At 46.1% G+C, this 14,773-nt stretch overlaps 1 protein-coding gene across 1 annotated transcript; it reads left to right on the top strand.

Moving 5' to 3' along the window:
• Window positions 1–12,375: 12,375 nt before the first annotated feature.
• On the top strand, window positions 12,376–14,229 carry LOC119303226 (GDSL esterase/lipase At4g10955-like). The gene is made up of 2 exons (XM_037580333.1): window positions 12,376–12,673; window positions 13,059–14,229. Exons 1-2 carry the CDS (start codon window positions 12,585–12,587, stop codon window positions 14,056–14,058), a joined length of 1,089 nt encoding a protein of 362 aa, XP_037436230.1. The 5' UTR covers window positions 12,376–12,584; the 3' UTR covers window positions 14,059–14,229.
• Window positions 14,230–14,773: the final 544 nt, after the last annotated feature.

Raw genomic sequence — 14,773 nt, forward strand, 5'->3', positions numbered from 1 at the left:
GCTCCAGAATCACCAACATCAAAGAGGGAGATGCGAATACAAAAAAATTTCACCTTAGGGTAAATGTGAAGGAAATATGCCCTAGAGGCAATAATAATGTTATTATTTTATTTCCTTATATCATGATAAATGTTTATTATTCATGCTAGAATTGTATTATCCGGAAACATAATACTTGTGTGAATACATAGACAAACCAAACGTCACTAGTATGCCTCTACTTGACTAGCTCGTTAATCAAAGATGGTTATGTTTCCTAACCATAGACATGTATTGTCATTTGATTAATGGGATCACATCATTAGGAGAATGATGTGATTGACATGACCCATTCCATTAGCTTAGCACCCGATCGTTTAGTATGTTGTTATTGCTTTCTTCATGACTTATACATGTTCCTATGACTATGAGATTATGCAATTCCCGTTTACCGGAGGAACACTTTGTGTGCTACCAAACGTCTAAAACGTAACTGGGTGATTATAAATGAGCTCTACAGGTGTCTCCAAAGGTGAATGTTGGGTTGGCGTATTTCGAGATTAGGATTTGTCACTCCGATTGTCGGAGAGGTATCTCTGGGCCCTCTCGGTAATGCACATCACATAAGCCTTGCAAGCATTACAACTAATGAGTTAATTGCAAGATGATGTATTATGAAACGAGTAAAGAGCCTTGCCGACAACGAGATTGAACTAGGTATTGAGATACCGATGATCGAATCTCGGGCAAGTGACATACCGATGACAAAGGGAACAACGTATGTTGTTATGCGGTCTGACCGATAAAGATCTTCGTAGAATATGTAGGAGCCAATATGAGCATCCAGGTTCCGCTATTGGTTATTGACCGGAGATGTGTCTCGGTCATGTCTACATTGTTCTCGAACCCGTAGGGTCCGCACGCTTAAGGTTTCGATGATAGTTATATTATGAGTTTATGAGTTTTGATGTACCGAAGTTAGTTCGGAGTTCCGGATGTGATCACGGACATGACAAGGAGTCTCGAAATGGTCGAGACATAAAGATTGATATATTGGACGGCTATATTCGGACACCGGAAGTGTTCCGGGTGATTTCGGAGAAAATCGGAGAGTCGGAGGGTTACCGGAACCCCCGCCCCCCCCCGGGAGAAGTAATGGGCCATATGGGCCTTAGTGGAGAGAGAGAGGGGCAGACAAAGGTGGGCCGCGCGCCTCCTCCCCCCTGGTCCGAATTGGACTAGGAGAGGGGGGCGGCGCCCCCCTTTCCTTCTCCCTCCCCACTTCTTTCCCCCTCCTAGTAGGAGTCCTACTCCTCCTAGGAGGAGGACTCCTCCTTGGCGCGCCATAGGGGCCGACCGGCCTCCTCCCCTTGATCCTTTATATACGGGGGCAGGGGCACCCCTAGACACACAAGTTGATCCATGTGATCATATTCTTAGTCGTGTGCGGTGCCCATTCCACGATAATCCTCGATAATATTGTAGCGGTGCTTAGACGAAGCCCTGCGATGATAGTACATCAAGATCGTCACCACGCCGTCGTGCTGACGAAACTCTTCCCCAACACTTTGCTGGATCGGAGTCCGGGGATCGTCATCGAGCTGAACGTGTGCTAGAACTCGGAGGTGTCGTAGTTTCGGTGCTTGATCGGTCGGGCAGTGAAGACGTACGACTACATCAACCGCGTTGTCATAACGCTTCCGCTGTCGGTCTACAAGGGTACGTAGATCACACTCTCCCCTCGTTGCTATGCATCACCATGATCTTGCGTGTGCGTAGGAATTTTTTTGAAATTACTACGTTTCCCAACAGTGGTATCAGAGCCTAGGTTTTATGTGTTGATATTATATGCACGAGTAGAACACAAGTGAGTTGTGGGCGATATAAGTCATACTGCTTACCAGCATGTCATACTTTGGTTCGGCGGTATTGTTGGACGAAGCGGCCCGGACCGACATTACACGTACGCTTACGCCAGACCGGTTCTCCCGACGTGCTTTGCACAAAGGTGGCTAGCGGGTGACAGTTTCTCCAACTTTAGTTGAACCGAGTGTGGCTACGCCTGGTCCTTGCGAAGGTTAAAACATCACCAACTTGACAAACTATCGTTGTGGTTTTGATGCGTAGGTAAGATTGGTTCTTGCTTAAGCCCGTAGCAGCCACGTAAAACTTGCAACAACAAAGTAGAGGACGTCTAACTTGTTTTTGCAAGGCATGTTGTGATGTGATATGGTCAAGACATGATGCTAAATTTTATTGTATGAGATGATCATGTTTTGTAACCAAGTTATCGGCAACTGACAGGAGCCATATGGTTGTCGCTTTATTGTATGCAATGCAATTGCGTTGTAATGCTTTACTTTATCACTAAGCGGTAGCAATAATCATGGAAGCATAAGATTGGCGAGACGACAACGATGCTACGATGGTGATCAAGGTGTCGCGCCGGTGACGATGGTGATCACGACGGTGCTTCGAAGATGGAGATCACAAGCACAAGATGATGATGGCCATATCATATCACTTATATTGATTGCATGTGATGTTTATCTTTTATGCATCTTATCTTGCTTTGGTTGACGGTAGCATTTTAAGATGATCTCTCACTAATTATCAAGATGTGTTCTCCCTGAGTATGCACCGTTGCGAAATTTCTTCGTGTTGAGACACCACGTGATGATCGGGTGTGATAGGCTCTACATTCAAATACAACGGGTGCAAAACAGTTGCACACGCAGAATACTCAGGTTATACTTGACGAGCCAAGCATATACAGATATGGCCTCAGAACACAGAGACCGAAAGGTCAAGCATGAATCATATAGTAGATATGATCAACATAGGGATGTTCACCAATGAAACTACTCCATCTCACGTGATGATCGGACATGGTTTAGTTGATTTGGATCACGTAATCACTTAGAGGATTAGAGGGATGTCTATCTAAGTGGGAGTTCTTTAGTAATATGATTAATTGAACCTAAATTTATCATGAACTTAGTACCTGATAGTATCTTGCTTGTTTATGTTTGATTGTAGATAGATGGCCCGTGCTGTTGTTCCGTTGAATTTTAATGCGTTCCTTGAGAAAGCAAAGTTGAAAGATGATGGTAGCAATTACACGGACTGGGTCCATAACTTGAGGATTATCCTCATTGCTGCACAGAAGAATTACGTCCTGGAAGCACCGCTGGGTGCCAGGCCTGCTGCTGGAGCAACACCAGATGTTGTGAACGTCTGGCAGAGCAAAGCTGATGACTACTCGATAGTTCAGTGTGCCATGCTTTACGACTTAGAATCGGGACTTCAACGATGTTTTGAACGTCATGGAGTATATGAGATGTTCTAGGAGTTGAAGTTAATATTTCAAGCAAATGCACGGGTTGAGAGATATGAAGTCTCCAATAAGTTCTATAGCTGCAAGATGGAGGAGAACAGTTCTGTCAGTGAGCATATACTCAAAATGTATGGGTATAATAATCAATTCAACTGGGAGTTAATCTTCCAGATGATTGCGTCATTGACAGAATTCTCCAATCACTGCCACCAAGCTGCAAGAGCTTCGTGATGAACTATAATATGCAAGGGATGAATAAGACTATTCCCGATCTCTTCGCAATGCTGAAAGCTGCGGAGGTAGAAATCAAGAAGGAGCATCAAGTGTTGATGGTTAACAAGACCACTAGTTTCAAGAAAAAAGGCAAAGGGAAGAAGAAGGGGAACTTCAAAAAGAACAGCAAGCAAGTTGCTACTCAAGAGAAGAAACACAAACCTGGACCTAAGCCTGAAATTGAGTGCTTCTACTGCAAGCAGACTGGTCACTGGAAGCGGAACTGCCCCAAGTATTTGGCGGATAAGAAGGATGGCAAGGTGAACAAAGGTATATGTGATATACATGTTATTGATGTGTACCTTACTAATGCTCGCAGTAGCACCTGGGTATTTGATACTGGTTTTGTTGCTAATATTTGCAACTCGAAACAGGGACTACGGATTTAGCGAAGACTGGCTAAGGACGAGGTGACGATGCGCGTGGGAAATGGTTCCAAAGTCGATGTGATCGTAGTCGGCACGCTACCTCTACATCTACCTTCGGGATTAGTACTAGACCTAAATAATTGTTATTTGGTGCCAGCGTTAAGCATGAACATTATATCTGGATCTTGTTTGATGCGAGACGGTTATTCATTTAAATCAGAGAATAATGGTTGTTCTATTTATATGAGTAATATCTTTTATGGTCATGCACCCTTAAAGAGTGGTCTATTCTTATTAAATCTCGATAGTAGTGACACACATATTCATAATGTTGAAGCCAAAAGATGCAGAGTTGATAATGATAGTGCAACTTATTTGTGGCACTGCCGTTTGGGTCATATCGGTGTAAAGCGCATGAAGAAACTCCATACTGATGGGCTTTGGGAACCACTTTATTATGAATCGCTTGGTACTTGCGAACTGTGCCTTATGGGTAAGATGACAAAAACACCGTTCTCCGGTACTATGGAGAGAGCAACAGATTTGTTGAAAATCATACATACAGATGTATGTGGTCCAATGAATGTTGAGGCTCGTGGCGGATATCGTTATTTTCTCACCTTCACAGATGACTTAAGCAAATATGGGTATATCTACTTAATGAAATATAAGTCTGAAACATTTGAAAAGTTCAAAGAATTTCAGAGTGAAGTTGAAAATCATCGTAACAAGAAAATAAAATTCCTACGATCTGATCGTGGAGGAGAATATTTGAGTTACGAGTTTGGTGTACATTTGAAACAATGTGGAATAGTTTCGCAACTCATGCCACCCGGAACACCACAGCGTAATGGTGTGTCCGAACGTTGTAATCGTACTTTACTAGATATGGTGCGATTTATGATGTCTCTTACTGATTTACCGCTATCGTTTTGGGGATATGCTCTAGAGACGGTCGCATTCACGTTAAATAGGGCACCATCAAAATCCGTTGAGACGACGCCTTATGAACTGTGGTTTGGCAAGAAACCAAAGTTGTCGTTTCTAAAAGTTTGGGGCTGCGATGCTTATGTGAAAAAGCTTCAACCTGATAAGCTCGAACCCAAATCGGAGAAATGTGTCTTCATAGGATATCCAAAGGAAACTATTGGATACACCTTCTATCACAGATCCGAAGGCAAGACTTTTGTTGCTAAATTCGGAAACTTTCTAGAGAAGGAGTTTCTCTCGAAAGAAGTGAGTGGGAGGAAAGTAGAACTTGATGAGGTAACTGTACCTGTTCCCTTATTGGAAAGTAGTACATCACAGAAACCAGTTTCTATGACACCTACACCAATTAGTGAGGAAGCTAATGATAATGATCATGAAACTTCAGAACAAGATACTACTGAACCCCGTAGATCAATCCGAGTAAGATCCGCGCCAGAGTGGTACGGTAATCCTGTTCTGGAAGTCATGCTCCTAGATCATGATGAACCTACGAACTATGAAGAAGCGATGGTGAGCCCAGATTCCGCAAAATGGCTTGAAGCCATGAAATCTGAGATGTGATCCATGTATGAGAACAAAGTATGGACTTTGGTTGACTTGCCCAATGATCGGCAAGCAATTGAGAATAAATGGATCTTCAAGAAGAAGACTGACGCTGACGGTAATGTTACTGTCTACAAAGCTCGACTTGTCGCAAAAGGTTTTCGGCAAGTTCAAGGGATTGACTACGATGAGACCTTCTCTCCCGTAGCGATGCTTAAGTTTGTCCGAATCATGTTAGCAATTGCCGCATTTTATGATTATGAAATTTGGCAAATGGATGTCAAAACTGCATTCCTGAATGGATTTCTGCAAGAAGAGTTGTATATGATGCAGCCGGAGGGTTTTGTCGATCCAAAGGGAGCTAACAAAGTGTGCAAGCTCCAGCGATCCATTTATGGACTGGTGCAAGCCTCTCGGAGTTGGAAGAAACGCTTTGATAGTGTGATCAAAGCATTTGGTTTTATACAGACTTTTGGAGAAGCCTGTATTTATAAGAAAGTGAGTGGGAGCTCTGTAGCATTTCTGATATTATATGTAGATGACATATTACTAATCGAAAATGATATAGAATTTCTGGATAGCATAAAAGGATACTTGAATAAAAATTTTCAATGAAAGACCTCGGTGAACATGCCTACATATTGGGCATCAAGATCTATAGAGACAGATCGAGACGCTTAATTGGACTTTCACAAAGCACATACCTTGACAAAGTTTTGAAAAAGTTCAAAATGGATCAAGCAAAGAAAGGATTCTTGCCTGTGTTACAAGGTGTGAAATTGAGTAAGACTCAAAGTCCGACGAATGCAGAAGATAGAGAGAAAATGAAAGATGTTCCCTATGCTTCAGCCATAGGCTCTATCATGTATGCAATGCTGTGTACCAGACCTGATGTGTGTCTTGCTATAAGTCTAGCAGGGAGGTACCAAAGTAATTCAGGAGTGGATCACTGGACAGCGGTCAAGAACATCCTGAAATACCTGAAAAGGACTAAGGATATGTTTCTCATATATGGAGGTGACAAAGAGCTCATCGTAAATGGTTACGTTGATGCAAGCTTTCACACTGATCCGGACGATTCTAAATCGCATACCGGATACGTGTTTACGTTGAACGGTGGAGCAGTTAGTTGGTGCAGTTCTAAACAAAGCGTTGTGGCGGGATCTACATGTGAAGCGGAGTACATAGCTGCTTCGGAAGCAGCAAACGAAGGAGTCTAGATGAAGGAGTTCATATCCGATCTAGGTGTCATACCTAGTGCATCGGGTCCAATGAAAATCTTTTGTGACAATACTGGTGCAATTGCCTTGGCAAAGGAATCCAGATTTCACAAGAGAACCAAGCACATCAAGAGACGCTTCAATTCCATCCGGGATCTAGTCCAGGTGGGAGACATAGAGATTTGCAAGATACATATGGATCTGAATGTAGCAGACCTGTTGACTAAGCCTCTTCCACGAGCAAAACATGATCAGCACCAAAGCTCCATGGGTGTTAGAATCATTACTGTGTAATCTAGATTATTGACTCTAGTGCAAGTGGGAGACTAAAGGAAATATGCCCTAGAGGCAATAATAATGTTATTATTTTATTTCCTTATATCATAATAAATGTTTATTATTCATGCTAGAATTGTATTATCCGGAAACATAATACTTGTGTGAATACATAGACAAACCAAACGTCACTAGTATGCCTCTACTTGACTAGCTCGTTAATCGAAGATGGTTATGTTTCCTAACCATAGACATGTGTTGTCATTTGATTAATGGGATCACATCATTAGGAGAATGATGTGATTGACATGACCCATTCCATTAGCTTAGCACCCGATCGTTTAGTATGTTGCTATTGCTTTCTTCATGACTTATACATGTTCCTATGACTATGAGATTATGCAACTCCCGTTTACCGGAGGAACACTTTGTGTGCTACCAAACGTCACAACGTAACTGGGTGATTATAAATGAGCTCTACAGGTGTCTCCAAAGGTGAATGCTGGGTTGGCGTATTTCGAGATTAGGATTTGTCACTCCGATTGTCGGAGAGGTATCTCTGGGCCCTCTCGGTAACGCACATCACATAAGCCTTGCAAGCATTACAACTAATGAGTTAGTTGCAAGATGATGTATTACGAAACGAGTAAAGAGACTTGCCGGTAACGAGATTGAACTAGGTATTGAGATACCGATGATCGAATCTCGGGCAAGTAACATACCGATGACAAAGGGAACAACGTATGTTGTTATGCGGCCTGACCGATAAAGATCTTCGTAGAATATGTAGGAGCCAATATGAGAATCCAGGTTCCGCTATTGGTTATTGACCGGAGACGTGTCTCGGTCATGTCTACATTGTTCTCGAACCCGTAGGGTCCGCATGCTTAAGGTTTCGATGACAGTTATATTATGAGTTTATGAGTTTTGATGTACCGAAGTTAGTTCGGAGTCCCGGATGTGATCACGGACATGACGAGGAGTCTCGAAATGGTCGAGACATAAAGATTGATATATTGGACGGCTATATTCGGACACTGGAAGTGTTCCGGGTGATTTCGGAGAAAACCGGAGAGCCGGAGGGTTACCGAAACCCCCCGGGAGAAGTAATGGGCCATATGGGCCTTAGTGGAGAGAGAGAGGGGCAGCCAATGGTGCGCCGCGCACCTCCTCCCCCCTGGTCCGAATTGGACTAGGAGAGGGGGGGCGGCGCCCCCCTTTCCTTCTCCCTCCCCACTTCTTTCCCCCTCCTAGTAGGAGTCCTACTCCTACTAGGAGGAGGACTCCTCCTTGGCGCGCCATAGGGCTCGGCCGGCCTCCTCCCCTTGATCCTTTATATACGGGGGCAGGGGGCACCCCTAGACACACAAGTTGATCCACATGATCATATTCTTAGCCGTGTGCGGTGCCCCCTTCCACGATAATCCTCGATAATATTGTAGCGGTGCTTAGGCGAAGCCCTGCGACGATAGTACATCAAGATCGTCACCACGCCGTCGTGCTGACGAAACTCTTCCCCAACACTTTGCTGGATCGGAGTCCGGGGATCGTCATCGAGCTGAACGTGTGCTAGAACTCGGAGGTGTCGTAGTTTCGGTGCTTGATCGGTCGGGCCGTGAAGACGTACGACTACATCAACCGCGTTGTCATAACACTTCCGCTGTCGGTCTACAAGGGTACGTAGATCACACTCTCCCCTCGTTGCCATGCATCACCATGATCTTGCGTGTGCGTAGGAATTTTTTTGAAATTACTACATTTCCCAACAAAATGGTCGGCGGAGGAAAAATCTTATACACCGCCTCAAGCAAGGCAATGGCTGGGTGACGGATCATGATCAAAAAAATGTATCGTCCACTCTCATTTCACTGATCTTATGAAAACGGGTACCCCGCATACAAAGACCATCAATTGGTCTGCCATCCCCCGTGCTGACCATGACCTCACAGCGCTTGGTGATGCTATTACGGAGGATGAAGTCAAGGCTGCGGTCTTCGCCCTTCCTAGTGACAAAGCCCCGGGGCCGGATGGATTCACCGGAAAATTCTTCAAGACCTGCTGGGACCTTATCAAGGAAGACATCATGCTTGTGATCAATAACTTCTCCACCCTCTAGGCCCGAAACTTGCACTGGCTCAACTCTGCGAATATTGCCCTCGTTCCTAAGAAGGATGGTGCGGAAGAGATCTCGGACTTTAGACCAATTAGCCTGATCCATGCTGTGGCAAAGCTCATTGCCAAGATCCTTGCTTCTAGGCAGGCTCCCCACATGAATGACATCGTATCCATTGCACAGAATGCGTTCATCAAGAGAAGAAGCATACACGACAATTTCTTATACGTGCGGAATTTGGCCAGAAAATTTTACCACACAAAAAAGCCCATGCTTCTCTTCAAGCTTGACATCAAGAAGGCTTTTGACTCTGTGAGATGGGATTACCTTTTGGAGATGCTGAGTCATCATGGCTTCCCTGCACGTTTCCACGACTAGGTCTCGGCGCTTCTTTCTTCGGCGCCATCGCGAGTCTTGCTCAATGGTATTGCTGGAGATCCTATCAAGCATGGTCAGGGCCTCAGACAGGGTGACCCTTTATCCCCTTTACTCTTCGTGCTTGCCATCGACCCGCTGCACCATATCGTCAACAAGGACACGGCTCAGGGGATGCTACAACCCCTTCCTGGGAGGCACACAGAGATTCGTGCCTCTCTTTATGCCGACGATGCTGCTGTTTTTTGTGCCCCTGTTAAGGAGGATGTCCAATTCCTGGCCACCATGCTTGCTTCCTTCGGTGAATCCACCGGTCTATCCACTAATTGCGCAAAGAGTATTGTTGCCCCCATCAGATGCGGTAGTGTGGACCTCGACGATATTCTTCATTCCTTCCCGGCAGGTCGCTCCAACTTCCCTGTTCGTTACCTTGGTCTCCCTCTCGCAATCAAAAGGCTAAAGAGGAATCATCTCCAACTCTTGGAAGACAAGGCAGCCGGCAAATTGGTGCCTTGGAAAGGCAAGAATGTGGCTATCTCGGGTCGCATGACTTTGGTCAAGGCAGTCCTTACTGCAGTGGCCATCTATCATATCACACCACTGGACCTTCCGGGGGAGGTTCTCAAGACAATTGACAAACTGAGGCGGGCCTATCTTTGGGCTGGAACGGACAAAGTGACAGGTGGAAAATGCAAAGTCAACTGGGAGCTGGTGTGCAAACCGAAAGAGTATGGAGGTCTTGGCATTTTGCACCTTGGAAAGTTCGCAACTGCTCTCCGGCTGAGGTGGTTGTGGCTAGACTGGGACGACCCGCCAAGGGCGTGGTGCGGGCTGGGCACGCCTTGCATGAAACAGGATCATGATCTCTTCACGGCTGCGACCAAGGTGACGGTTGGTGATGGAAATAAAGCAAAATTTTGGGCCTCTTCTTGGCTGGAGGGGCTCAGACCAAAAGATATTGCCCCAAAGATTTTTGAGATATCACTCAGAAAAGGTTGCACTGTTGCTACTGCCTTAAGGGATGGGAGCTGGATAACTCAAATTGACACTCAAAGCGGCCTCACGCTTGTGCACCTCCAGCAATTCACGGCCCTATGGGAGAAGCTTGCAAGTGTTGTCATCCAGCCGGGCGTCAAGGATACCATTATGTGGAAGCTTGCCAACGATGGAATCTACTCTACTAAGACCGCTTATATGGCGCAGTTCTCTGGACTATATCGTTCAAGCTTGCAGGTTTCGGTTTGGAAGGCTTGGGCCCCTCCCAAATGCAAATTCTTTGCCTGGCTTGTCAATCAAAACAGGATTTGGACCGCGGACAGGCTTCAACGCAGAGGATGGCCAAACTGCGACCGCTGCCCTCTGTGCAAGCAAGTACAAGAATCAGCGGCTCACCTCCTTTTCCGATGCAGGTTCTCTATCCGTATTTGGAATGAGGTGTTCGCCTGGCTCGGTATGCATATCCCCACGGCTCTCTGGCACCGGTTTGGCACGGTGAAAGCTTGGTGGGATGAGGTCCTCACTTCCAATGCTCATCCAGTTAAAGCCTTGTCTTCTGCATTACTTTTTGTGGGATGGGAAATCTGGAAGGAAAGAAATGCGCACGTTTTCAGAAACAAGGCGGCACCGGTGGAGGTCGTCTTGCGAAACATCAAAGAGGAAATGTCGCTTTGGGCCATTGCGGGTGCCAAGCACTTGAGTAATGTAATGCCGCGAGAGTAATACGTCTAGTGTTTGCCGCTTGGCGGCGTGTGTGTATCAAAATCCTCTTCTTAATTAATGGAAATGGCAAAAATTTTGCCTTGTTTCAAAAAAAAAAACATGGCCGAAAAAGGGAGGGACGCTGGATGAAGGATCTACCACTTCACTCACCTCATCCATGCTAAGATGCATATTTTGACCGCCAAGCCCAGAACTCGGCTAATGTCATCGTCAGTCCCAGAACTGTTTGACGCACCATCGTCTTCTATCGTGTCGGTGAGGAGCATTACCACATAACAATCCGCCAAGGCTGCCTCCCGGGCAACGATCCCGTGTAGCCACGCTGGCTGGGGCCACCACCACGTTGCAAAGAGAGAGAAATCCCATGGCACCCCAGTGTGATTGGGCGGGCTTAGCTTGCTAACGTGTTTTTGTGGTGGCTAGCACCTTTGAGGGGGTCTTCTCCGGAAAAGAATTCTATGAGACGAGGTCTCACGCGAGACCCATCCTGATGGATGACACGTGACATTCACAAATCACAAAACACCCCCACCCCCATTTAAAATCAGGGGAGGAGAAAGATTAGATGCTTTGTGATTTGTAAATGCCACGTGTCATTCACCAGGACGGATCTCACCTGCTAACCATGAGACCTGCTCTCATATAATTTTTTTCCGTCCCCTCCTATGCACAAGAAAATTTTCAAACCTTGGACCTAGTTGCTACAACGTCTTGGCTGTTTACCCCAGATCAACTACACATTGCATACATGTAAATATCACAAACACAGAGATCAAAAACTTGGACCGAAGGCATGTCTCGTATATTTCTAATTTTTCTCCCGCAATGTGTGAAGACAGAGATACCATGTATGCACATATGCGAATGTGACTCAGAAACTTCTATCTCTCACAACTTTTCGGTCATTATACCCTGGCTGGGAATTTTTCAAACGAGTCATTTTCTGATTTCAAGTCCGTCTCAGTCTCGGTAACTAGTATTTTCACAAAGTGTATTCGAAGAGTACGCACTTACATACATTCCCATGGCCCATGGTTATCCAAAGACGAGCACGTGAGCGACTGGGTCGTCAGTCACGAGTTCAGTCATGCTGCACCTTCTTCCTTAGTCCTCCGAAGAACAAAGATTGGACTCGTTCTGAGAAACCATCATTAAATGAGTAGCAGCTGCAGCTACTTGTAAACGGAGTACTCTATAAGTAAGCAGGTTTTCGCTGCAAATTAAGCCAAGCAAAACCACTCGCGCTCAGTACTAGCTACTGCCCGGAAGAAAAGAAGAAGCTCGAGTTCCGGTGGTGTCGATCATAGCAAGGCTTGCTGCTGCCACCTCTAGACCTTTAGCTAGCTAGCTAGCTAGCTTAGGTCGATCAAGCGCGCGCATCGTATTGGCCGATGGGTAAGCTTTTAAACTCCGCCGACGACCTCGACCGCTTCGACCTCCATGGGCCGAAGGATCTGATGGACCTCGACGAGATTGACTGGTACGTACGTATGTATGTTCTCTACATGCACAAGCCCGATTTATGTATGGTGCTCGCGCCACGACCCACGAGTCTCTCTCGAGTATGTATGTATGTACTCCTATATGTACGTGGCTGCCAGTTATTTAGCGTTGTATATATGATCTCGAACGTGGTTGGCGCTGTCGTCTCTCCTCCACTTTTGTTTCTTCCGGGGGATCTTCCTCTTGAGAAGTGGTAGCTTGGTCGCCGGGGGTTTGCTCTTAGTTTGTCTTGAAAATAAAACTTTTCAATTCTGCTGCAGTAGCTTGTTCTTAGGTGAACCGCGTGATTTCTTTCATGGAAATCCAAAGGGGAGGCACTGCATGCCTAGGTTGATTTCTCCCTCCCTTTATATATATCACAGGGCCAAGGAGGAGCACCGCCGCCGCGTCGCCGCCTGCCTCGTCAAAGGCGTTTACGTCCACGAGAACGACAGAGCGGAGCGCAGGGCGGTTAAGCTGGCGCCGGCGTGGTGGGAAAGCTTTGGCTTCCACCTAAAGAAAGAACTCAGAGAGCCGATATACTCCGCCATCGTCGGTGTTGTATTCGACACCATCTACGGTGCCATCTTCGAGTACAGCCCCAGCGCGCCCGGCGACCGGTGCGCTCCACGGTATGTCGTCGCCTTCAGGGGCACAAAGCCGGGGAGTATTCGAGACTACTACCTTGACTTGAAAATAGTGATCAACAAACTGAAGAAACGCACGCGCTGCGTGCAAGCGTGCGCTACGATCGAGGGACTTATGATGGAGGAGGGCCAAGACAGCTGCATCTGGCTCGCCGGGCACTCTCTCGGAGCGGCTGTGGCGCTGGTCGTGGGACGGTACATGATGGTGCAGGAGAAGCCGCCAAACCTCCCGACCTTCCTCTTCAATCCACTGCACGTCTCATTTATAACGTCGATCAACTTGCTGAAGCTGGACCCGGTGGCGAAGGAGAGAGTGCACCGGGTGGGTAACATCTTAAGGGAGGGTGCTGCAAAGGTCTTGCGCTCCCATCGGGAGCGCATGGACAACTTGTTCCAGCGGCTTTCCCCTTGGGTGCCGAATCTGTACGTGCACAAGAAGGACCCCATCTGCCAGGGCTTCATCGACTACTTCGAGCAGCGGCAGAAGTTCATGGAAGGCTCCCACCGTGTTGGCACAACGTTCGCGGCACTCTCTCTCCGTGACGGGTTCTGGCACCTGATTGACAAGGACAAGGACCGGCCGCAACTCCTGCCATCGGCGAAGCTGTGGAAAAGCTGTCTCGACCACGATCCGCACGGTCTCCAGCAGTGGTGGAAACAGGACAGCTTGGAGGCCAAGCATTATAGCTACCCTGTGCCTCAAGCACAAACTGCTTCTACCTCTATGCCGGCTTAGCTGTTGCTCCTGGTCGAAGTCAGTTTATCTCTTATTTTTTCGAATAAATGAAGTTCGTCATCGTAACGTTTTCTTGTTATTAAACCACAGGAACCTGGTGATACCAGGGACCAATTTAGAAATAGAGAATTGTAAACTTCTCTTTGGTTATAAGTTTTTTCCATTTTTCCATTTTTATGTTGTCGTGTAAAATTTTGATTTGTAAATCTGTTCTTCTAGCTTGGGTTCAATGCTTCTAGCCTCACTACAAGCTCTACGTTTTTCGGCATATAATGTGTTGAAGCTGACAGAAATTTTCTCCTCGTCCTGCTAATTAACATGAGGTTGGATGGGATTCAACATCTGTATTTTGATCACAATTGAGTTCACAAAAAAAATCTATTTCTAATCAAACAAAATAGAGAATTAGGATCCATTCTTGATCCCAACAATATTCATACATTCATAATCAAACAAAAATAATCATAATAGTTTTTTTTAAACGGGCAAAAGATTTGCCACGTATATTAATTAAGAGAGAATAGAGTTTGTGTTACAAACACCCCTTAACAATACAGGGAAGAATCACTCTCCCGGCATGATGGACACTAGTTTTTTAGCTCCGGCGGCGACCCAGAACGAAGCCTCCCTTTTGATGTTGTCGAGGAGAATCATAGGCGGAGCAGCCTTGTTGCGGAATACGCGGGCGTTTCGCTCGTTCCAGATCGTCCATGTG

The sequence above is a fragment of the Triticum dicoccoides genome, chromosome 5A (genome assembly GCF_002162155.2).
Source record: "Triticum dicoccoides isolate Atlit2015 ecotype Zavitan chromosome 5A, WEW_v2.0, whole genome shotgun sequence".
NCBI lineage: Eukaryota > Viridiplantae > Streptophyta > Magnoliopsida > Poales > Poaceae > Triticum > Triticum dicoccoides.

What these genes read in the sequence shown, in the direction of transcription:
- LOC119303226 (XM_037580333.1), top strand. Translation starts at nt 12,585, where the DNA reads ATGGGTAAGCTTTTAAACTCCGCCGACGACCTCGACCGCTTCGACCTC. An exon ending in GACCTCGACGAGATTGACTG is followed by an intron (nt 12,674 to 13,058) that starts GTACGTACGTAT and finishes TATATATCACAG; the next exon opens with GGCCAAGGAGGAGCACCGCC.